The 23595-nt window shown below is 30.3% G+C and overlaps 5 protein-coding genes across 5 annotated transcripts in view; 2 read left to right on the top strand and 3 right to left on the bottom strand.

The window, feature by feature from the left end:
- Positions 1-12354, top strand: part of LOC118068023 (pleckstrin homology domain-containing family G member 5-like) — a 30942-nt gene extending 18588 nt beyond the window's left edge. Inside the window, exons 8-23 of the mRNA XM_035085141.1 lie at positions 2398-2643; positions 3639-3742; positions 5110-5249; positions 7048-7124; positions 7208-7487; positions 7929-8074; positions 8167-8478; positions 9362-9511; positions 9625-9885; positions 9977-10228; positions 10313-10527; positions 10606-10779; positions 10852-11057; positions 11125-11359; positions 11442-11645; positions 11741-12354. Of these exons, the coding sequence (XP_034941032.1) occupies positions 2398-2643; positions 3639-3742; positions 5110-5249; positions 7048-7124; positions 7208-7487; positions 7929-8074; positions 8167-8478; positions 9362-9511; positions 9625-9885; positions 9977-10228; positions 10313-10527; positions 10606-10779; positions 10852-11057; positions 11125-11359; positions 11442-11460 (2817 nt within the window). The 3' untranslated portion in view covers positions 11461-11645; positions 11741-12354. The remainder of the gene's footprint in view (positions 1-2397; positions 2644-3638; positions 3743-5109; positions 5250-7047; positions 7125-7207; positions 7488-7928; positions 8075-8166; positions 8479-9361; positions 9512-9624; positions 9886-9976; positions 10229-10312; positions 10528-10605; positions 10780-10851; positions 11058-11124; positions 11360-11441; positions 11646-11740) is intronic.
- A 134-nt stretch (positions 12355-12488) lies between these two features.
- Lztr1 (Leucine zipper like transcription regulator 1) lies at positions 12489-15584 on the bottom strand. Its single transcript, XM_035085152.1, has 3 exons — positions 15231-15584; positions 13103-15158; positions 12489-13015 (listed from the first exon to the last, which is right to left on the bottom strand). Exons 1-3 carry the CDS (start codon positions 15335-15337, stop codon positions 12896-12898), a joined length of 2283 nt encoding a protein of 760 aa, XP_034941043.1. The 5' UTR covers positions 15338-15584; the 3' UTR covers positions 12489-12895.
- A 143-nt stretch (positions 15585-15727) lies between these two features.
- On the top strand, positions 15728-17463 carry Idh3g (Isocitrate dehydrogenase (NAD(+)) 3 non-catalytic subunit gamma). Its single transcript, XM_035087564.1, has 2 exons — positions 15728-16132; positions 16194-17463. Exons 1-2 carry the CDS (start codon positions 15914-15916, stop codon positions 17130-17132), a joined length of 1158 nt encoding a protein of 385 aa, XP_034943455.1. The 5' UTR covers positions 15728-15913; the 3' UTR covers positions 17133-17463.
- Positions 17464-17507: 44 nt separating this feature from the next.
- Positions 17508-20789, bottom strand: LOC118069383 (probable ATP-dependent RNA helicase DDX10). Its single transcript, XM_035087456.1, has 9 exons — positions 20587-20789; positions 20306-20497; positions 19478-20240; positions 19234-19417; positions 18981-19157; positions 18617-18903; positions 18310-18518; positions 17810-18231; positions 17508-17725 (listed from the first exon to the last, which is right to left on the bottom strand). Exons 1-9 carry the CDS (start codon positions 20710-20712, stop codon positions 17602-17604), a joined length of 2484 nt encoding a protein of 827 aa, XP_034943347.1. The 5' UTR covers positions 20713-20789; the 3' UTR covers positions 17508-17601.
- Positions 20790-21492: 703 nt separating this feature from the next.
- On the bottom strand, positions 21493-23263 carry LOC118069459 (ejaculatory bulb-specific protein 3-like). Its single transcript, XM_035087598.1, has 4 exons — positions 23108-23263; positions 22240-22423; positions 22066-22160; positions 21493-21720 (listed from the first exon to the last, which is right to left on the bottom strand). The coding sequence occupies exons 1-4, from the start codon at positions 23111-23113 to the stop codon at positions 21619-21621; spliced, it is 387 nt and encodes a 128-aa protein (XP_034943489.1). The 5' UTR covers positions 23114-23263; the 3' UTR covers positions 21493-21618.
- Between the last annotated feature and the right edge of the window lie 332 nt (positions 23264-23595).

The raw sequence follows: 23595 nt of genomic DNA, 5'->3' as shown, positions 1-23595 counted from the left end.
TGCTGAATCCACATTGTAATTTAATTCTTGATAAAAAACTATGCAGAAATAAAAAAATAATAAAGAATTGTTTTTATATGTTTAACATTTAAGTTTAAAACTTAAATATTCATATCAATGATTATTTAGCTAAAATAAAAGAAATCTTATCAGTTTTTTAATTAAAAATGTATGATCGAAAAAATTCAATTTCAACTTTTATAATGACAAGGTTAAATCCGGCTATACTACAGGATTAAAAATTTCGATGAATTGTGCTAGTTCATGTGGATGAAAAATCTATCATTTTTCAACCAAAAAATGGTGCTAAACTGAATAGGAATACTCTAGTCTATGAAAATGAAAAAAAACAATCCCATAAAAAGAATATATTATCCAATATAACCATCATCTTGATGCTAAATTGAACACAAATCGCAAAACTTTTATAAATCCTAACTATTTATAAACACTAAACTGTATAATCATGAAAGTCATTAAAAAATGATTAGTCTATAATTTGATTTTACTTTGTCATAAAACTATAACTGGAAATTTATTTAATCCATTTATCTATTCTTATCTTCCAGTTGTAACAATTACATGAATATCATTCATTTCACTCCATAAAATATTCTCAAATTAATGCTAGCTGATCACTCGATAACATATATTGCTTGAAATTACTTCAATCACACTATTTTTATTACTCCAATTTAGAGCAATATTATATTAGATTTTAACTCAAGTAAATATTCAATTAAAACTAAAAAAGGTTTTTTGATGAAGCATATGTCTTATCAAGTAACAAGATGTATAGGATCTTAAGTATGCAATCTAATCACTTTTGCTCTTACTAAGTTGGCAATTACTAATTACGCTATCACACTGAAACCTGTTCTATCGCTATGCCTATATTTACTTCAGCCTTCGCACGCTTCGACAAGGTGAGATAGATGATAGACAGTACTAGGAGCAAGGTTACACAAGCTGTTCTACAGTAGTAGTAGACCTAATTCTTAAACAGGGTACAAATCCAATAAATGAGAAAACGACATGGTAAAATTTACTGTTCCAATTCGATACACGACCATCAATACTCTCCACTGAATAAGAGATACATACAAGTAAAGGGGCCAATTCTCACATACAAATATTTGTCCATTCAATAGTCTCTTGGGAGACCCAAGTTTTTCGTTTATTTTAGTTTTTTCTATTTCACTTCAACCACACCGATTCCTTTAGTAGAAATGAAGCCTGTCCACATCATTTCCCAAAGTGAAAACAAAAAACGTATTTCCAGTTATTGATGGTGTCAATAAATTGGATCATATTTTGAGTTGAAAAAACAATAAACTCTGGCTCTTTCTAGATTATTTTTTGAATGTATTTTTAAAATTTATTCAATACTTGAATTGAAATAAGAATAAATCCTGGTATTTTATAATAAAAAATATCTCAAGATGATTTATTAATAGAAACATTGGATTAACTCACCAAACTAAAGATCAACAAAGTTGCTAGCTGAAAATCCTTAAAATAACAATGTTGTCGAATACTACATCATATACACTTTTGAATTTAAATTAACTCAGAGTATCATGAACCTATGAAAAGCTTAACTTTTTCATTTTGACCCTGTTGGATTCAAAATAATTCGTAATTTTCTTTTCACTATTCAATTTATTTTATATAGGTCAGGTTAAAATATTTACACAAATAAAAGATATCTCAATTAAAAGAAATTTTAATACTCGGTAAATCTGTGCAAACTAACATTCTATTAAGTAAAGTAAACCATGCAGTCATTAGTTCTCTATATGATGGAGATTGTTCGCTTCGCAGTAATTGATCTATCAAGAGCTGCTAATGGAAGGAAAAAATTCAAACAGAGTAATCGTACGTAGCAATTAATTATTTACAATTTTTTTTTAAAAGGCAATAACGAAGCAATATGCAGTTTAATTTGGTTATTAGTACCAATAGAGTACTTGGATAAAATAAAAGTGTACATTTGGTATTAGCTGATTGATGCTCTTCATAAAGCAGAGCTTTCTCCTATTAACTTTCTGTGGCCGTACAAATGTAATGCTAAAAGGCATCAAAGCACATTTCCGTGATACGAGAAAGAATAGTTGTTGATAAAAATGAATGACCATGTGACACTGATCGAGCGAGTCTATGGATAAGGATCACCAGAGTGTGTTCTGGCAACTTCGATCGATTTTATGTCCGCACCCTGACCCACTTCTCCCTAGTTACTCTTATGCCCTATTGATATAGCCGTCTGCTATAAGTGAGCATAAGCCTACTCAAGCTACAAAATTGGTGATATAGATCACCAAGAATATAAATGTTAACTACAAATTAATCTAGATGTTTTGTATACACTGCATTGAATATTAAATTTCATCTCAGGTACGCTCCAGGTCTTTGAGCCAACTTGACATGCTGGACACGGGGGAACATAATCTTTCTGGTGGAGGAACACAGCAGTCACCACAGATGACACATCATCGCTATCCAAGCCCTCATCAACCACCACTTCTATTTTCTCCTAATCCTGCTGACTGTAGTCCTCGACTACTGGTTCCAAGCTCAACTTTAACTACAGACACTTCGTATTCTTCCAACAAAAATCGTCATAAGCTTTCCCGCTCACAGGTGAATTTTATTTTCATTTATTTTTATATTTATTATGCACGAGTATTGAATTGTTAACATTTTAGTCCAAGTGAACAACTCAATAGCATCTGCACCTCTGTGTTCGAAGAATGCAATAAATGCAGTCTGCTGTTGCTGAAGTAGTGTAGAATTTACACTGTCAACAAGTATCATATTTTACAGAGTTGGTAGAAAATTTCAATCGTACAAATATACTACTGTTTATGTTACCTTGTTGGTAATTTTTTTTATTAACTTGTAACATGGTTAAATTACTTGGTACAATTGTATTTCTATCAGAGTACAATTAAACTGTATTATGGATTTATAACTCAAATTGGGAAAAATTATATTCTCTGCTAATGGCAGTGTGTTCTGTTGAATAATACTAGCAGAATTTTGATAATTCCAATCATTCCAAACATTTACTATCACTGTTGATTTATCATTATAAGTAACATTAGATCACGATACTATCAATGAATCATCTTGATGCTCCTGCATTGCTTTGATTCATTGCTTTTAATTAGAACCGAATGATTTAAATGTCCATAAGAGTGACATAAAATAATTTAGACATTAAAAGTTGTAATAATAATCATCATGATGTGTATTAGAGCAATTTCTAGTTAGTAATTACCCAAAAACATCCCCCAAAAATGTATAATTTATCATGATTAAAATATTTTTTATCCAAACAGCCTAAATAATGAAATTTTTCTCTTATTAAAATTTCACCCTCGAGTTATTCTACGTGATTAATTGACGGTACGAAGTATGCGAAATGTAATTAAGACCCGAAACTGCAAGTGACAGAGGCTTAAGTTTCACTCGACTGACTAATTAATGAAAAGTTTTGTTATTCGACTATAGGCCTTAATTATATCTATGAAAAGTTACTAATACCAACTTGACGCAAAACAATCAAAAGAAATAAAGCTTTATAATATAATGAAAATGTAATTAACTAAAATACTATTCTGTTTCATATGTAGGTTTCCAGTAGCGAGTACTTCAGTGTGAGCTTTGAAGTTGGTACCGAAAATAGTTCCTTGGAGCGTGAAGAATTTTTACCAGCAACCAAAGGAACATATTTAGGGTGAGGATCCTCCAAAACTTTCAGTTGATAATAAATTAAGCTCTTGTTTTATTCTTTTATTATGTTTCACACTTTTGTGCACTTAATCTCCACCAACACGAAAGTAGCTTATGTAACCCATTTAAATTGTAACGAATGTAAGTGGACTTCATGATCGATGTTGCTGATTCCCGTGGGAATGAAAGCCGTCTGTCTAGTCAACCGAAGAGAGATACGTTCGCCAAACCATTGAATTTATCAAGATGATTGAACGCTAGTTAATGAAAATGAAACTAGACCATATTCAAAATATGAAATTTTCAGACTATCAGTCGTTATCACACATACACAGTTGATTTACTATGACATTAATATACTATTATCTATTCTTGATTGCATTGGTTACACATCGCGTTTTAGTATGTCTGTTGATTTTATAATGACAGGGTAAATACGACATTGATTAATGCGTGAGTAAAAGCAAGGTTTAAGCTTATATATACTTGCTACTTGGTACATATCGGCTGTCTAACTTCCGTTAGCCAGCCAATAACCACTAACTCCATATAGAGGCCGCGTTAATAATGTTCAACTAACTTGGTACTTATTGCGCTTCCACTTCAAGTCTAGTACTTAAATATAATTGTTCTTAAACTCAATTAGAGCAATTAGAATGGGTTTACTTAGACACAAATGTAAATTATAAGCTGACAAATCAGTAAATGGTATAAACATTGAAAACTTTGAAGTGTTGAAATTAAATAATTTTTATCAAGTTACAAACTAAATTCGAACAAAAAAAAATCTCTTAATGGCCTTCAGAAAGATCAACTTTTTTTTTTTACATACAATCTTACCAATTCAATGACACAGAACGGTTTCATACCTAAGCTATATCCTTCACCCAGTATGCTTCCGCTCATTATCTTGTCTATGTCATCACCTGACAAGTGAAAAGGAGCTTTACTCAGAGAGATCCTGGAGCTTTTGTTGTATGAAAAGAATATGGATGATAAAAGCAACAAAGTCTTGAAATAAATGACAATAATTTTATTACTATCAGTTTTCTGCATAACAGATAAAGCAAACGAAGAAATGTAGTTTATAAATGTCAGTCAACAGTCAGTGCATACAGTTAAGTTAAATTACTCAGTTCATTTCGTACATATATTTTATGTTATGTGAATTACGTCAGCAAAATAAGGTATACATGTACTCTATCATGTATTGTACATTCTGTAGAACTTGCAATCTTCCTTGCCGAGATTACCTTTAATTTACGGATGTAGTTTTACTTTTTGTTGTTTAAAGCTAACTCTTTTATTTGATTTAAATCATCAATTCAATATCAAACTTTTCTGACATTTTTTTATTCTTTTTTTTTCCAGAGAAAGTCTTGGAGCAGCTTGTGAACGTCGTGGCATTGATTTAAGTCGTGTTGACGTTTACTTGGATGCATTTTCTACACCTTTACCAGTTCAAACAACAGAAACTTCTTGCTTAGGCGGCAGACATTTGCGAGTCACTGGTGAGCAGAATTAGTTATCCAATCAGTATTGTAAAATTCCCATGAGCAAATAAAATGAACAATCCTTCAGCTTTATTTAAACTCACATGTTTATAACCGGAACAGCTTTAATTATGCACGATTTATTGATTTTGTCTTGTACGTGCATCATCATTATTAAGCATGTTTTTCATTCTCAAGTTTGCATTCACTGTACACGCTTGCGTTGCGATTTATTATGTGAAGGAAAAAATATCTAAAAGCGTGAAGGGTGAAGATAGTTCTGCCTGTCAGCGTGTACATGGTGAGAAGGGTGACTTGGATATCTGGAGAAGCTTGAACGAGATTCGCGTTGAATATTCTAAGAGGGTGAAAGCAGGAATTTTGGGTGCGCAGAAACATCGGCATGCTTTAGAATATCCACTTCCAACTCTTGTTTTCCCTTCCTTTTTAGGCTTCAATGACGCTCAGCGACAGATACATTACATTTACCAATGTGGAGTTGATAAATGATTCAATTTGAATATAGTAATGACTACTAATCATTAACACTCAACTGTGACAGACTGTATTTCAGAAAAATTATCCATCAAATTCTCAGTTTTTGATAAAAGAGATTACATTCTTTTGTGATAAATGATGATTTTACCTTCTGAAGCTTTTAAAACAATAGTCAATATTAAATTTTTTTATAAATTCAAAGCAATACTTCAAACGATTTTCAAAAAAATCGATAGAATTGAAAAAGTTTTTATGAGTAGAGGAATATATGGAATATATTTTAAAATAAAATTAAAATTTTTTATTAATGACTTTATAATTTCTATTTCCAATTAATTTTATCTCATTTCAGTTTTCAATTAACTGAGGATTGGATTTAATTTAAAATGTTGTAGAAAATATTTTCCTTTTTTTTCTTCTTTCATTTAACAATTATCTCTTAAAAAAGCTATTTAAAATCATAAGAATAAAAAATTCGAGGTAATATTACACATATGTAAATTTATGAAAAATTTTATTTTCCATTATTTTTTTATAAATCATTCTTTCATATCTCTTGAATATGATTTACTATCCAACATTTTACATCTAATAATTTTACATTTTTCAATATTCTTAGACTCACAATCATGAAATATTTTTAACGTAATTACTTAAATATTCATTATTATTTTTTTTTTATTAATTTTCACAAATAATCTAAAAAAAATTACTGAAATATATTCACATTATTACAAAAAAAATTCCATACATTCTATCATAAGAATAATATCATAAAATAATGTGAAAATGTATTTTTCTATTTAGTTTTCTATTTAATGCTCTTTTTTTTTATATTATTATTACATCTTCATGAGTTCTTTTAAAGTCAATATTTGAAAAAAAAATTCTAATGTGAATTGTAAATATTTAATTTTTTCAACACATCCGACTGCTCTATTATTAATATTTACTATTCTATCTATACTTAGTCAACTACTTGATAACAGAGATAATGTTATCATTAAAATTTTAACACCAGCAATAATTAATACTGATAGATTTGAATGTTTTAAACACTTCTATTTCACTTTTCACTGGATTGAATATAATTTATAAAGCTTATTATACATTTAGGTATTAACACTTCAATGATATTCGAAACAATTTACATATAATTACTACAAATGGAATCAAACCCTTTTCCCTTGAAACAGCATTTCATATTCAAACTGTTTGAGGTTCTAAAATGTTTTGACCTACTAGTAACTACAATGATTAACAGTCTATCCAATACCAACGTTTCCCAACATTTAATCATCAATAATTATTTTTCCAGCCAAAGATGAGAAGCCGGTATCACGGTCAGCCAGTCAAAAAAGTAGCCAAAATGTTTCACTTCGTAAAAGCAGTAGCGTAAGTCTTAAGAAAAAAAAAAAAATACTAAAACTACCAATATCTGTTGGAAGAGAAAATAATTTTAAAATGATTATTTCCAGACTTATCGTGGACGTGGCAGTCGATTTTTTAGCATATCAACTGAAGACTCAAGCATGGATTCAGAAATAGGTCCAACAGGGATGTTGACAGCTACCAAGGCCTCTTCAACTGCAGCATCAGGAGTAAAAGTAAGCAAGCAACGGTGGAGTGGTTTCTTTACCAATACAAAAGGAACTAAAATGGAATTACTGGTGGAGCAACTTAACAGCTATACGAAACATGGTGTACCGCGTTTACCAGAGATACAATTGCCATATGACCTCATGACCAATGAGGAAGGTCGGTTTAATTTTACAATATAAAATGTAGCTTCTTTTTTTTTTTGTAACATATTCGACAAAGAAATTTTTTCCTCGAGGGTAAATCGATCCACGTCTCTAGAGCACTCTTAATGCACTCTTCCCTTTTCTGTTTCATCAACCTTTTCCTTTCCTCACATATATATATATATATTCCTCATGTACCGAGCACGAGTTGTAGCACAGTAAAATATATGTTAACCTTTCCAATTTTGTGAAGATGATAAATTTATTCCACCTTTTATCGGACAAAATTTGGAATAAATATTTTCGAATTACATTGCATATTTGCCTTTTGACCAATTCTCTCATATGGAAGCATATGGTTATGGCTAACGTAAATTTAACTGATACATTATTCAACAGCAAAGAAACAGAATATTGTGGATAAATATTTATTTATTTTTGCTCTTTTTATCAGAGTTATACGCATTAGAAGAAGACTGGCGTGACATCGTAGAAAACTGGGACTGCTTGACTGAGAAGCAACAACAACAACAGACAGCTCTTTGGGAGTTAGCTCAAACGGAATTAGCTTATATTAAGACTCTTAAAGTAGTCACAGACGTAAGCTACTTTACATTTATGTTGATAAATTATTTCGTTTGTTTCTCACTTATTTACTTGTGTATATTAATATTATCTATCTTATCATTTAGCTCTTTATGGCTTGTCTCTGTAGTTTACAAGCATCAAACATATTAATTGAAGTGGACCGAAGCAAACTCTTCAGTAATATACCTGAAATCTACGCAGCAAACCGCTACTTTTGGAGTGAACATGTATTAAGGATGATGAATGCCTCCAGATCTACGGGTCATTTGCTTGATTCCGGGCATCTTTTGCAAGGCTTTGAAACTTTCGAACAAACTTTTGCTCCTTACACGAGATATTGCTCCGAACAAAGTAAATGCCAGCAATACTGTAGAGATCGACTCAACGACAACGAACTATTTACGGCCTACTTAGTTGTAAGTTTTTTTTAAAATTAATCATTCTTTTAACTACGCTTATTACATGACTTTCCAGCTCATAGTTATATCATCATGCTCGAACCGGTGCTTATAATTGACTATTTTTTTTATTTTATTGGACAAAAAAAAAATTCAATCTGAAAACTTTCTGCTTAAAATTAAAACCAATATTTTTTTTTTCCTGGATCTTACTCGACTTTTAATTTGCTCTAAAGTTGACTCTACCTGTTTTGGCATTTCTGTCACTTTATATATTTATGGTGTATAAGTAATATGGGATGATTATCTCAAACTAATTTATATCTTTCATCATATCTCTATAATGGCTCTTTTAAGATGTAATAAAATATTTTAATCATAGACAAGGATATTAAACTTTGATATTTTATATAAAAACATGAAAGTTAGAATGGTTATAAAGTAATATTGTTATGAAAGTCATTTCTAATTTATTATTAAGCCTTCAACATTGATTTTTATTAGTGCTTGATGTTTTATTTTTGATTAAATCGTAAAAAAAGAAATTAAAGATAATCAAAGATTAAAAAAATAGAAATAATTTAAACAATAAAATTAATTGCTTTGTAATGAAAAATAATAAGATATTTTTTAAATTTATTTGTCAATTGTTGAATTATGATAAAAAGTAATATCAAAATAATGTAATTTATTCATATTTTTCTGTTAAAAACTTGTTAATCTGAGTATTAAAAAGATTTTTTGTTCTCAAGTGGTATTTTATTGGATTATATACTTTTCCATTCAGAATTTCAAACTTTATAAATAAAGCTTTCATAGTACGGTGATAAAATCAGTACAATAATTATTCAAAAACAAATTAAATTATATATTATAACTTATTTTAAAAATATTATTTCAGTGGTGTGAAACTCAAAAAGACTGTAATCGACTGAGACTCTTGGATATACTAGTAAAACCAATGCAGCGATTAACGAAGTATTCATTGCTTCTCAAAGCTATTCACAAAAATACAGAAGATGAAGAGCAGCGTACAGAATTAACTATAATGGTAAATGTTTTTAATGTCAATTATAGAAATGAATGATTCATTATTTTAAATATAAAATCAAGATGTGATTTGAATAATGAATCAATTAGTTAAATTATCATTTTAATTTGTAGATTAAATGTGTAGACAACTTTGTGGCATCAGTAAATGCTGCATTACGAAGATCCGAAGAAGCTGCACGATTAGCTAGTGCAGCAACACGTCTGGACTGTTATGATGTCGTTGAATCTAGAGATGAAGAACTTGAGAAGTTAGTTAAATCATATTGTAATCTTGACATTACATCTGCACCTATGCCTGGCTGTCCCAAGAACTCACTAAGAACTCTTCTAAGGGAAGGAGACTTAAAGTTACGAGACGCTGCAACAAGCAAAGTTAGCAAGAATTTATTGATGATAAACGAATTTTCATTTCACCCATAAGTGTAAAAGTTATAATTAATTGTGGTAATTATCTGAATTTTAGACTGAGGTACATGCTTTCCTCATGACTGACATGCTATTATTATGTAAACCATCAACTAAAAAGGGATCAGTAACTGGTGGTTCTGGTGGTAGTGCAGGAAATTTGAAAATAATCCGACAACCTTATGTCATTGATCGCCTACGAATTCACGAGTTAAAGGAATCGTGTAGTCTTGGCTTAGTATACTTGAATGAATATGGAGTAGCGTCAGCGGCATTTATTTTAACAGCTTGTGAACCTAAACTTGCAAAGGTTTGTTGTTTAATATTCAATAGATTAAAGAGATATCAGGATATCAGTAATTTATTATACTTATAAACGAATTTAATAAAACAGGTTTGGATGGAATCTTTACGCAAAGCTCAACAGCAGTTTGCAATAATGAAGATTCCACCATTGGGTGAAATTCCGCCTGTGGCAACAGTAAGCAGACAACCAAGTACTTATTTAGGGGACGGAGACTTTGAGTTGGAAGAAAATGAAGTTTTACCGAGAACACCCCGGGGAAGTAGTCGAGCTTCACGCGTCAGTAGTCTAGCACATAGCCATAGGTATAAAAATAAATATAATTAAAAGTCTCCTGATATTAATTATTTTTATTTACTTAACTATGTTATTTTAATAAATAGTGGTAGCATTGAAATGGAAGGTGTATCTCCCGGTGGGAGCAGTTTTCTTCCAAGTTATAACCCTAGTAGAAATGTCAGCGTTGATACAAATGAACCACCTCATGGATCTAGTGTATCTTCTGAAGAAGGTTTAGAGCTGGGGTTAAGTCACAATCATAGGCCGCTTCAAGTGAGGTAAGTAATCATATTACAAAGTAATTTTCATTATTAAATTACTCTTATTGAAATTTAAAAAAATTATTACAGACGCTCATTACTGAGTAAATCACCAACACCGAATACATTGAGCGTCCAAGTTCCTGCTTATTCAAGCCTAGGGCAATCATTACCTAATCTAACACTCGCAACTTCACCCCAAACATCAACGGTGTCACCTACGCCACCTAATTCACTTCTTATTGTTCCACAAATCACCAAAAGCAAGGATACTTTACTTTCTCCTGGACATCGAGGTAATTTATTGCTTGGGTTTTATGAAAAAAAAAAAAACGTCATAAAAAATTATAAATTACTTCATAGGTATTTCATATCCTCCTCCATCCCCACCAAGAGGAGCATTAAGACGAGCACTTGCTATACCACAGTCTAGAAATCCTCCTTTAATCAAAACGAGACACATAAATGCATCTGTGGCTTCATCCACGTTTCAATCGGCCATAAGTTTTGACACTGAAGCGATAGAAGAGAGACGCAGAAGGCTGGAATCCACTCAGCGTGCTCCATCGTTCAGTGGTACTGTTAAAGAAGAAAAAAAGTAAGCTTATTATACCACAATCTCTTTAAAGGTTTTTTTTTATAGAGTATGATTTATAATATCTATATAACTTTCATTATAGAAGTGAAGAAAATCGATAATAAATCTTTATCCTTTGAGAGGATATTGAAATTTCATAGTCGAAGATGTGAAAAGACGTAAGTCTTGTTAACAAAAGCTTCGGCAGTTTTTGGAATGCCATAACTACGTGCACAGATTACACAATCTTGCATGCAGAATAAACGGCATTTTTTTTACCTTTATCAAGTTGTTTTTGTACACACATGTAAGTTTAAAATAAAAATTATATCCATTGAGTGAATTAACTACATGAATTAGGAATACATGTTAGAAAATAATCGAATTATTTTATATTTTCAGATAGGGGCCACTTTAAATCAACGTGAATTGTGAAATTTATAATGACGACCATATAGATTATATTATATATATATATTATATCTAGTGTTCAAAATTCGCATTTCCATCGAATTTTTTTGTTTACTATTGCTGCGCAATTTGTGAATGATGGAATTATAATCAATGTTAAATTTTTTTTAGAACTTTAAGGAAAATCAAGGCCTATGTAGATTTAATTAATTCATGAATTAATGCATATTAATAAAATTAGAAAACAATTAATATGTTAAATGTAATTAGGAATGAAATTTTGGCTTATAGAGATGAGAAAAGTATAATGATTGTTCAATAATTTATAATAAAATATGAACAATATTGTAGATAATCAAATAATCTTGATATAATGAATTAAGTTAAATAATATTCTGACGACTGACTTGATATTCCATATTTTAAAAAGAGAAATTTATCTTTGGGATATTAAACTATGTTCGTCAAATATTTATTGTTATGGATTATTTATAATTTATAGACTGAAAACTGCGATATCTACGATCGCGTTATACGAATTAGGGACAATGCTTGATTCTGTAGCGCATTATTTTGTTAATTTTTTATTTTGCATATATTAATTAGAGAAAAAAAAAATTGTTACTTAAATTGCCCATTATGTTGCTTGCATCAAGCTACACTAAATAATTAACAATAAAAACACAAGGCCTAATTGTATTATTAAGGACGATTATATTTAAAAAATAAAACAATGCATTATTTATAAACAATAATTAGCATTTTTCAGATGTCACTAACCTGAATGACAATAACAAAATTATTCAAATAACCATTTTTTAACTTTTAAAGTTATAATTATTCTAAATATCTTTAGGAGTATGTACACAATAAATAATATAAAATATGTTCTTAGTCATTAGTAGGCTTTAATTCGCTTACTATACCAATTTACCAAAGGTAAGATTTAATTAATCCATATGACAATTAACCTTTCGACAAAAACGCCAATTGCAATTACAATAAACTATCTATCGATTACGGATTTTTAACTACCGATAATAAACTTATAAGGCTTACGTAAAAAATTATTGGACTCTTTAACGAATCCAATAATGAAAAAATTAAAACAGTCAAAGGTTAAAATGGATACAAAGTCTACTACAGTCAACAATCACTTGTCATATCCTGACATGTACGAGCCTCGCTACGTTCGTCTGCCAGAGCTTCAATAATATCCAGAAGTAATTCACGACTCAACTGTTGGAGTCTTGGTAATCGAGCAACCTGAAAATAAAATTCACAAATGTAATTTTTTCAATAATAGTTTTATCAATAAAAGCATAATAAAAAAAGGCTTGAATCTTTTATTACCTTACTAAAATGATGAACAATAAGATTAAGAGCATATTTTTTAACATCGCATGCCTGCATACGATCTGCAGCTTCTAAAATTTGTATTACATTTTCAAACGTAACATTCATTTCTAAATTTTGCTTACAGAAAGCTTGTAAACGATTATTGGTGAAACCATAAAATGCCGGAGCAGTAAAGAGATAAAGAGAATCTTCCGGAGGCATTGAAACATCAGCGTAATAAATATATCTTAATAACGAAGCAAAAGATTCCGGTGAAGGTATCGTTTCACCGATTAGAATATTAACTATATTATCTTTTGGCATAAATGACCTAAACATAGCTTCAAAGTAATTGCATCGGGCTGCTAAAATTGCTTTATGTGCTGGGTAAGCATCACCTTGCAACATTAACGTAATATCACAGAATTCACAACCTCCACCTTTCAAAAATTTCTCCATGTCTTGCTCTAACGACGTGCCAGTACCAGTTTCATATTGTTTGGAGTAACTTCTAGTTTGGGGTACTTGTCTCCGACGTATAATGTCCACCATTAATGGCCGGTCTAATGTTTCAAATTCTCGACTCATAACTATTTGATTGTAGTTACTGTCCTTCACCACAAAACTCAAACAAAACTCTTTTATAAAATCAAGTTTAAGGTGTGCAGCATTGTGCAAAGCTTCAAGAACATTGGCGTGATTGATAGTAGCTTTGAGATAATGCACACACAGCTGTTCCAGACGTTTCATATTAAATTGGAAAGCTAGTCGATAAACATCCATCATAAGTAAAACGATTCTATTGTTCGGATCAGAGTCCTTTACTGCTTTTGTAGGATCTATGCGATCTGTGTAAATGTAATTGAGAACCATTTCAAAAGCTTCAGGTACAGCATCTTCTAACTTCACCTCCAAAAGAGGTAAGTCTGTCATTGTTATTTCACCAGAAGTTTCTTCTTTTTCTTTTAAGTGTTCTATTGTTTTTTTTCGTGCTTCACGAATCCGAGAACTTAGAAACTGTGAACGTGCTGCAACCATGGCAATGTGAGCAGGTATTTTTTTTTCCATGTGATCTTTTCCAACAATAAACTCAACATCACAGAATTGTTTAGAGTTTAAAAGTCTTCCAAAATCATCGTGAAGGGTACATTTGGGATAGCATGAAAATTGAAAACGATATGTTTCGCCAGAACGAACATTATTATCGACCGTTCCTCCAAATATGTACATAGCTTCTCCAATGACTGCTGCAGCATGAAAAAGTCTTCCTGAAGGAATATCACTGTCGGCTGATGCAGTCACGATATTCCAAGTTTGAGTATCGAGGTCATAGCAATGAAGTTCATTTGGTAATGTGGAATCTGCGGTTCCTCCAAATACGTAGAGATGTCGATGAAAACTCACCATCGTGTGACCATAACGACGAGCAGGAGGTGGAGGAGCTCCTCTTAAAATATGTTCTGTAGATATTCTAGTCCACCTTTTTTCACGGAAATGAAACTGGAATAAGCTATTTGTAATTTTGGCACCACTTTGGCCGCTAAAAACAAACATTGATTCTCGTGCTACAGCAACTGGAAAGTTACAACAAGTTGGCGGACAATCACCAGATTGTACAACTTCTTCCCATATCCTTAACTCTCCTGGTAACAATGATATAGTCCACATATCATTGAGTCGAGCATTGCCATCATAGCCCGCAAATATCCAAAGTTTGTTATCATAAACTGCAGCTCCATGTGCTGACCTCGGAACTGGAGTTTTTCCAATAAATTTCCATTCAATCCACTGTCCCGTTTGAAATTTGTACTCAAATAAATCATTTTTATTAGTCAAATTTGAATTGGAATGTATGTCACCTGTGTAACCACCAAAAACAAACATTGAAGTATCATGTACCACTGCGGAATGATGATAGCGAGGTGGTGGTGGATTTCCAGTTACAAAAGCACGACCCCATGATTTTTCTTTCACATCAAAGCGTAATAAATCATTCAACATTCTTTTCCCATTATCTCCACCAAATACATAAATTGCATCTTTATAAGCAACTACTGTATGCTTACTACGTCTGAAATAAAATTGATTTTATAAATAAAAACTATCATTTGATGTTTAAAAAAAGCAGATAAATGTCAACTACCTAGCACCAACGAACTCATCACATTCAGGCATTCGTTGCCATCGATGGACCGTTTCAAAAGGTCCAAAATCTAATGTCAAACATTCTGCAGTTGTTACGTTGTCCATTTTGGGTGAATTTTTTCAATTATTGTAATCTAAATATTGAAAATGTTGATTGTATTGAATAATTCTTCTAGAAACTTGTCAATAGTTATCTAAGATTTTTTATTAATTCACATAATTAAATCTTGATAATAATTAAACGTATAAAATAACTTTGAGAACTTGTTTTTCATATTGTTATAAATAATTGTCTTGAAACGGATTAAGCGTCTTAACAAATAAACAACAATACAATAAGATCAGTCGATATTCCAGGGCTTGCCAAATTCCCAAAATTTTTTAGAAATTGACACTATCGCCATTTATCGGAATTATTGAAAAATAAATGCTAAACAATTCAGAGCATTGTTGAGTTGATAATTTAGGTACCTACCAGTGTATCATATTGTCGAATGTCCCGGAGTTTTCTACCGCATGTTCCTTCGTTTATGGAGCACTGAAGATTGGACTGCATATTGGCAAGGTCTCTGGGTTATTGTTAAAATAGAACCACTGCCAAGCAGTAGTATCTTAAGTAACTTAACATAATCACTGTCCATTGGTGTTATTTCGAGATAAATTGACAATTAACTGCTTGAAATGGCAGCTCGATCTCTGGTAAGATGTGTTCAATCCAAAGCAATTACTCCACAAATTCATCGATGCGCGGCATCCTTATCCGCATTCGAAATTCAACACAAAACACCAGCAATAAAAAAAGTCATGCCAATACCTAAAGCTCACTATGGTGGTCGTCATACCGTCACATTGCTTCCTGGTGCAGGTATTGGTCCTGAACTAATGGGATACGTCAAAGAAGTAAGTATTACTTGTATTTATGAGTCATTAATTAATTCAAATAATTGAATTTAATTATCAGGTATTCAGTTATGCTGGAGTACCAGTTGACTTTGAAGATATTGACATTGATCCAAATGCAGATAATAACGATGATTTGGAATATGCCATCACTTCAATTCGTCGTAATGGAGTAGCTTTGAAAGGTAACATCGAAACACGAAGTAGAGAAGTTGGAGTTTTATCTCGAAATGTAGCCTTGCGTAATGAACTCGATCTTTATGTAAACGTTCTCCACTGTGTATCATACCCTGGAGTAAATTCTCGTCAGAAAAATATCGACATTGTAATTGTTCGTCAAAATACTGAAGGTGAATATGCCATGTTGGAGCACGAAAGTGTTGATGGAGTTGTAGAAAGCATGAAAATTATTACAAGATCTAATTCTGAACGAGTTGCTCGATATGCATTTGAATATGCTAAAAGAAATGGCCGAAAAAAGGTAACGACTGTGCACAAAGCAAACATTATGAAGCTCTCTGATGGTTTATTCTTGGAGACTGCACGAAACATGGCTAAAAATTATCCAGAAATTACTCACAATGATATGATTATTGATAATACTTGTATGCAACTTGTTTCCAATCCTCACCAATTTGATGTCGTTTTAACAACCAATTTATACGGAGCTATTGTATCTAATGTCGTATGTGGACTTCTTGGTGGTGCTGGGTTGCTTGCAGGAAAAAATTATGGTGATCAGTACACTGTATTCGAGCCAGGAACCCGTAATACTGGTGCCAAAATTGCTGGAAAAAATATTGCCAACCCAATAGCTATGTTAAACGCAGCTGTAGACATGTTGCGTCATCTTGGTCATAAACATCATGCTACTATCATTCAAAATGCTATTAATAAAACAATTAACGCTGGAATACATACTAAAGATCTTGGGGGAACCGCAACAAGTCGTGAGGTCCTTGATAACATAATGAAACAAATTAAAGTAGCTGTTGTTTAAAATTCTGATAACGCACAAATAACGAATGTTGAATTAGAATTTTTTAATATTGTTGAAACACCTAAAATTGAGTAATAATTTATTATACATGATAAAAAGTTAAGCTTATGCTTCATTAAATTATTTATCTAGGCAATTTACATAAATGGATTAATCAAAGATATATCCTGAAGTCATTTTTAGAATCTACTACTTGTGAAATGAAATTTAAAACAGTCGAGTTGTATCTTTGTACAGTTTATCGACGTTTTTGAATGATTCTTATTAAATAAGATAATTCAAAATGCTTTGTAATATATGCAAATGATTAAATTAATTAAGATTAAGACAATTTTTTATCTTTCAATCGTCCTACTGCGAATTAAAGTTATATAATTTTAGATAGTAATATTTAGTAATTTATTATTCATATACGATGCTATACAAATTTTTGATGAAAATATTTATTAATTAAATTAAATTAATATTATTATTTTTTCAACAATTGCAGGGCCAATTCTTCTGCCATTGTTAAATCAGTATTCTCTAATATTTTTATCCTTTGCTTTTTCTTTTTATAGTTGTCTTGTGTCAATAATTTCCTTTTTGGTGGCCTATAAATAAAAGCGAATAAAAATTAATAAAGTCAGTATGAATTTTTATTCCTTAAAAGAAATTGATTTCTATAAATATGATACCTGTGGATTTCTTCATCAATTTCACTTTCTTCTTCGTTGTTAGGATCATCGTTATTATCATCATCAGATTCATTATCACTCGACTGGTTTTTAGGCCCATGAATTTGATCAGGATCAGAGTCACCTGCTTGACTCTCAGAATCTGATTCACTGTCACTATTACGCCCTAATCTTACTTGATATTCTTCATATTCATCATGTTCTTGTCTATCGTCACCTTCTAGTTTCCTTCTTTGCTCTTTGAGTTTTCGTTTTTCTTCCTTATGCTTTTGTTTTATCTTCTCTCGGAATCTTTGTTTATCAAACTTATCCTCTTCACGAAGAATTTTTTTAGCTTCCTCTATATTGATACCAGAACTTGCTGCATTTTCATATTGCCTTCCTAAGTCAGATAGTTTCGATTTCATTGAATCAATTACTTCCTAAAAAAATAAAATATTCATTTGATAAATCAACTTAATTATTAAATTACTTAATAAATATATTGTAATTCTAATTACATTTCCTTCGTCATCGAAAGTTGTTTTTTTATTGGGTAGAATTTTTTTACGTAATATTTTCTTAGCAACTGCAGCTTTTGTCACTATTTTCTTATTCTTTATCGTGCTTTCAATTCCTTCACCGTCATTATTAACTGATTCTTCTGGATAATCTTCAATTTGAATATTTTTTCGCTTAACTGTCAAAATGTCTTCATCATCACTGCTGTCTGTAGAAAGAAATTTATATGTTTAATAATTTTTTGACAAAGTTTGACAACAATAGCTTCTATTGAAATTAATTATTCCAAAGTTGTAAGGTAATTACCATTATCATCGAAAAATGTTAAACCACCAGAAAGTGGTTTTCTTATATTCTGAGACATTGGAATTTCTTTTTCATCATCACTAGACTCTTCTTGGTTATTTTCCTTTTCATTAGAATCATTATCAGAATTTTCATGATCTGATAATGTTTGATTTTTTAGCATTTTTTCACTTAAATTATCTTCTTCAGTTGATTTATTATCTTTTGCTTGGTCATCTTCCTGTTTAGCCTCTTTTTGCCGTCTTTGTATAAATCGTAATCTTGGAGGAACAGCTAAACCTAGAGATCTAAAATAATATGAATGTATTAAACGAAGAATCATGATAGATTTTATTATTTATTTTTAATATTCACGATATATTACCTGGCATAAGAGGCAGTATCCAATGCATGAACATTAAAAATTTCTTTGTCTTTCATCAAGAAGACTGATTTTACATAAGCAACAAATGCTCTTTGAGCTGATTCCTTTAAACTAACATCTCGGACAAGAAAAGCTTCAAGCTTATGATGAGGAGAATGTAATTTATTTGGATTAATGCTGTAAGAACATCAAAAAATATTACATAAACAATTCTAAGTCTTTTAACCAAAAACGAATTCAATAATTAATTTACCTTATTTTGTTAATTGGAATTTTTCGTTCAATTAATTTATCAACCATTTTTTCCTCACTTGGTAATAAAACTAGGAGAGATTCACCATTTTCTTGAAACCGTGCAGTTCTTCCTGCTCTATGAATGTAAGCATTAGTATCTTCCGGACAGTCCATTTGAACTACCCAATGAACAGCTGGGAAATCTACAAAAATAAAATTTTTATTTTCATTTGTTCAATATTGTATATAATCAAAATAATTACCTAATCCTCGTGAAGCAATATCTGTTGCAAAAAGTACAGCAATCTGTTTATGATGAAATTTTTCATAAATTTTCACTCTTCTCCATTGAGGAATAGTTCCATATAGTGCCATTAATCTGGACGCATTTGGATACAGTTTACAAAAAACTTCATAAACGTATTTCGCTTGCTTACAAGTAGCGAAAAAAACTATGATTTTTTGTTTAGGATGATATTTAATAAAAGACCATAGCATTGCCATTTTATCTTCTAGATTACAGATAACATAGCTCTGTTGAAGTCCTTCAGGAGTAACATGCTTTGCATGTTCATGAACAGAAACATACATTGGATCTTTTAGACTTAGTCTTGCTAAATCTTTGACCGATTTAGTTTGAGTAGCAGAGAATAATAGAGTCTGTCTTTCTGGAGGTAAATTTTCGATAATAGCATTCATGGAAGCTTGAAAACCCATATCTAAACATCTATCAGCTTCATCTAGAACGAGAATCTTCATCGAGGTACAGTTAAACAGAGGATTGTTATCCATATGCTGTAGAATTCTTCCAGGAGTGCCAATTATTATATTACACTTATCTAAGCGGTTCTTTTCAAAATTCAAGTCCATGCCGCCAATAATTAAACCAGCCGAAAAATCATGATGTATTCCAACTTTTCTCAGAGTTTCATAAATTTGGTATGCTAATTCACGAGTTGGAGTGATTACAAGCGCTCCAATACCATCTAACCTACTCCATTGCATGCAGTAGAGTTTTTCTAGTATCTGAAATAGTTAATTTATGAATAAAATTTATCATAGTGTATTTATTTCAATATTATACTACATACCGGAATAAGAAAAGCTAGAGTTTTTCCACTACCAGTCTTAGCAGCTCCTAAAATATCATTGCCAGCGAGAGCTAATCCAATACTTTGCTTCTGAATGTCTGTTGGTGCTATATATTTATGTTTTGAAAGTCCATCAAGAGTTTTTGACGAAAGTGGAAAATCAGAGAATTTTTTAATCTTAGTTTCATCGATCTAAAATAAATAAAAACATTATGTTTATTAATAATTATTTATTTTACAATTATTGATAAAGTATTGAGTGTTTATAGTTCTTTACTTACTGATTTATATTTTGCTTGAAGTTCTTCGATGATTTTTGATTCAGGAATTGACTTTTTCTTTTGATATACATTCACTTTTTTCTTCTTTCCTTGAGGTTTTGCCATTTTTTTATTATCAATACTCATTGTAAAATTATTAGACACTAAGTAATAATTGTTTTTTGTATTTGAGGTTATTTGTCATGCCTGCGTCCTCATGGGCAAGCCGCAGCGCCACAAGCGGTCAAGTCGAGAACCCGAAGACTGGATAATTTAATTTAACGGTTAGCAAGCGTTCTTCACAAGATTGAAGCATTTTATTCTAATTCCTATGTTCTATTATTCAATTGCTTAACATTTATGGATCGTTTGTTTATTTAAATAATAAATAATTCTAATTAATCACAATTCTCCTCCTTTATTGTATGTCAATACACTCCATTGACTGCATCTTTTGTTCGTTACAACTAATGTCAACAAAGGTTCTTTAAGCTTTAAAAAAAAACAATTTGTAAGTTTTTATTGTTTTTAATTAAAAGAAGTTTTTATTATTATTATTTTACAGTGAATGAATAGGTTATGCGTTGAGGTAATTATTTAGAAATAGATTTCATCATCACATTCAAGATAATTTAAATGATTAAACAATTATTAGATATAAATTTTTGATTATAAGAACTTTAATAAAAAAAAAATTGCTTGTATTATAATATAATTATCTAGTCAGTAAATAAGCAATAATGATAATAACATAATGATTTTTTAAATTATATTTTGATTGAAATTTTTAAATTATCAAATAATTATAAAAATATTCAGAAGCATTAAATACATGTGAAAATAAAAAAGGCAACTGTGTAAAAATAATTTACTGTAATTTATAGAACAAATAGTTTTTATTGGAGTTTTCAACAAAAAATAAGTACATTTATCATGCAACATAAGATATATTCTTAATAATTAATCATCAAAAATTTATACACAATAACATTTAATTTACTCCGAAAAATATTTAATAGCTTTCGTTGAATTTTTTTTCATTTATTCTCCTGTTTAAACATTAATACCACTAGCTTTAGCTTGGTTTTCGTACTTCTTCTTGTATACACCTTCTGGATCATATTTGCCAGCAAGTTTGTTCCATAATTCAGGACGCTGAAAAATAATATTAAAATATTAAAATATTATTCTAATTAATTACTCTAATAAATCTCAATTAAATTGAATTCATAATAATATATGTCATTTATTATTATTTCAGCAACATGAAATTGTGCGTGGAAGCTTTTGGGATTACCCACGATCGTGTTTAAAACTAGGGCATGTGAAAGTTAAACAAGTTTAGTACTTGGAAAGGAGTAGTTTCCTCCTGTTTATCGATGTAACAATCACAAGTGAGCGTAAAATACGCGAATGCGTAACTGATTAAGTAAGATACATAATAAACTGAATGAATAAATACTAGAAAGAAAATAAATAATATTTTTTAAATAATCATACCTCATTGACTAAGAATCGAATAACTTTTTCACTTGCAGCTTTCTGTTTTTCACTGCATTTTTTGCATTCACTTTCAAGAGCATCAGGCAAGAGGCCTAAATTCAAAGAAAAATATATTATTTTTCTGACAAATTGTTACGTTAATTTAATAAATATTCATGTAAGAATATTTACTTTTTAATTCTTTTCCTTCTGGAGAACAAGGTCCTTTGTCCATCAAACAATTTACGTAATTATTTAACAAACGATTGCTGGCAAGGATACCATCAACATCGATGTTGTCGTATTTGGTAGTGTACATTTTATCATCAGGACGAGCCAAAGCAATGGCCACTACAGCCAAGAATACAATTGCAATCTATAATAATAATAATACAAGTAATTATTAATTTATATCAACAAAAAAAATATTCATAAAGTGAGAATGTATTTCTAACTATCAAAGAAAGATTAAATATTCAAATCTAATTGGAATTTCAAATGTTATAACTGTTGATCAGTTTCAAGACTAGCGTAAATATTACAATGTAATTATAATATGAATAAATTAATTTTATTATAAATCAATTTTAGCTAACTGTTAAAAAAAAACAAATTAATAATCATATTTATTTTAGTAAACATGGTATTTACTCTTAAATGTTAATTGATTTTTTTTATTTTCTTACGTCAACACTAATGTTTCCACAGATTTTGTGATTTAACCATTTTAAATTTATTTTTTTGAGTTAATTAATGTCACATTATATGAAAGTTAATTTTTGATGATTAATAATAAATATTTATTTCCACTTTGATAAAACTGATTAAAAATAAGTAGATCTTTTTCGTCTCGATCATTTAAATGTGAATAAATATATTAGAGTTTTTAAAAATAAGTAAAACTATTTTTTAAAGATGAAATTTTAACAAATAAACACACATTAGATATTAACTATTTGAAAATAGTAAATAATTATTATAATATATTAATAAATTATTTGGTATATTATATTATATAAGAAAACGACAAGAAAGCAAATGTAAAGATGCATGTCATTACCTTCATATTGGCGAGTGTAAGGCGACGACAAAACTGTAACTGATGCTGGGAAGCTGTGTACCCTCCACCTTTATACCTGCTGATGGCTTGGAAGGTCCTAATTCGTCGAACTCTTTCGCTGATTGCTCATAGCTACCTTTGACTGAGACTTGTTTGTATTATTCGCACTATCGTCCAGCATACTGATGAGACATATACATATAATACATCAAGAAATCCACTTTGAGACTTGATCACACGAGCGTCAATGACGTTAGGATTTTTTATCGTTAACTTTTTCTTCCTGTACTTTTTTGTTAGCCCATGATGAAAAATATGAATCATCAATTATATAAACATTGCGATTTATATTCGAAAAAAATCAATTGTTTTGTTTATTACTGTTAGATAAAATGTTAATTTGAATTATTAACTTTTTATTCTGATGTTAATAATTAAAATTTTCAATTTTTTTTTTACTAATTGTTCAATTAAAGTCATACTTTAGA

This window comes from Chelonus insularis, unplaced genomic scaffold (assembly GCF_013357705.1).
Source record: "Chelonus insularis isolate UGA/USDA-ARS -01 unplaced genomic scaffold, ASM1335770v1 contig_128_pilon, whole genome shotgun sequence".
Taxonomy (NCBI): domain Eukaryota; kingdom Metazoa; phylum Arthropoda; class Insecta; order Hymenoptera; family Braconidae; genus Chelonus; species Chelonus insularis.
The sequence above is the reverse complement of the archived record's forward strand: the minus strand, read 5'-3'. Positions and strand labels throughout refer to the sequence as shown.

Excerpts from the sequence above, each read along its gene's own strand:
- LOC118069383 (XM_035087456.1), bottom strand. The coding sequence starts at position 20,712 with ATGAGTATTGATAATAAAAAAATGGCAAAACCTCAAGGAAAGAAGAAA. Across the intron at positions 19,158-19,233 it reads ATTCCAATTAACAAAATAAG|CATTAATCCAAATAAATTAC; the intron begins GTAAATTAATTA and ends ATGTTCTTACAG. Across the intron at positions 18,519-18,616 it reads AACATTTTTCGATGATAATG|ACAGCAGTGATGATGAAGAC; the intron begins GTAATTACCTTA and ends TTCTTTCTACAG.
- LOC118069459 (XM_035087598.1), bottom strand. Across the intron at positions 22,161-22,239 it reads AGAAGGAAAAGAATTAAAAA|GCCTCTTGCCTGATGCTCTT; the intron begins GTAAATATTCTT and ends CTTTGAATTTAG. Across the intron at positions 21,721-22,065 it reads TTCGATTCTTAGTCAATGAG|CGTCCTGAATTATGGAACAA; the intron begins GTATGATTATTT and ends ATTATTTTTCAG.
- Idh3g (XM_035087564.1), top strand. The coding sequence starts at position 15,914 with ATGGCAGCTCGATCTCTGGTAAGATGTGTTCAATCCAAAGCAATTACT. Across the intron at positions 16,133-16,193 it reads TAATGGGATACGTCAAAGAA|GTATTCAGTTATGCTGGAGT; the intron begins GTAAGTATTACT and ends TTTAATTATCAG.
- Lztr1 (XM_035085152.1), bottom strand. The coding sequence starts at position 15,337 with ATGGACAACGTAACAACTGCAGAATGTTTGACATTAGATTTTGGACCT. Across the intron at positions 15,159-15,230 it reads GATGAGTTCGTTGGTGCTAG|ACGTAGTAAGCATACAGTAG; the intron begins GTAGTTGACATT and ends ATTTTATTTCAG. Across the intron at positions 13,016-13,102 it reads TTGTTCATCATTTTAGTAAG|GTTGCTCGATTACCAAGACT; the intron begins GTAATAAAAGAT and ends TTTTATTTTCAG.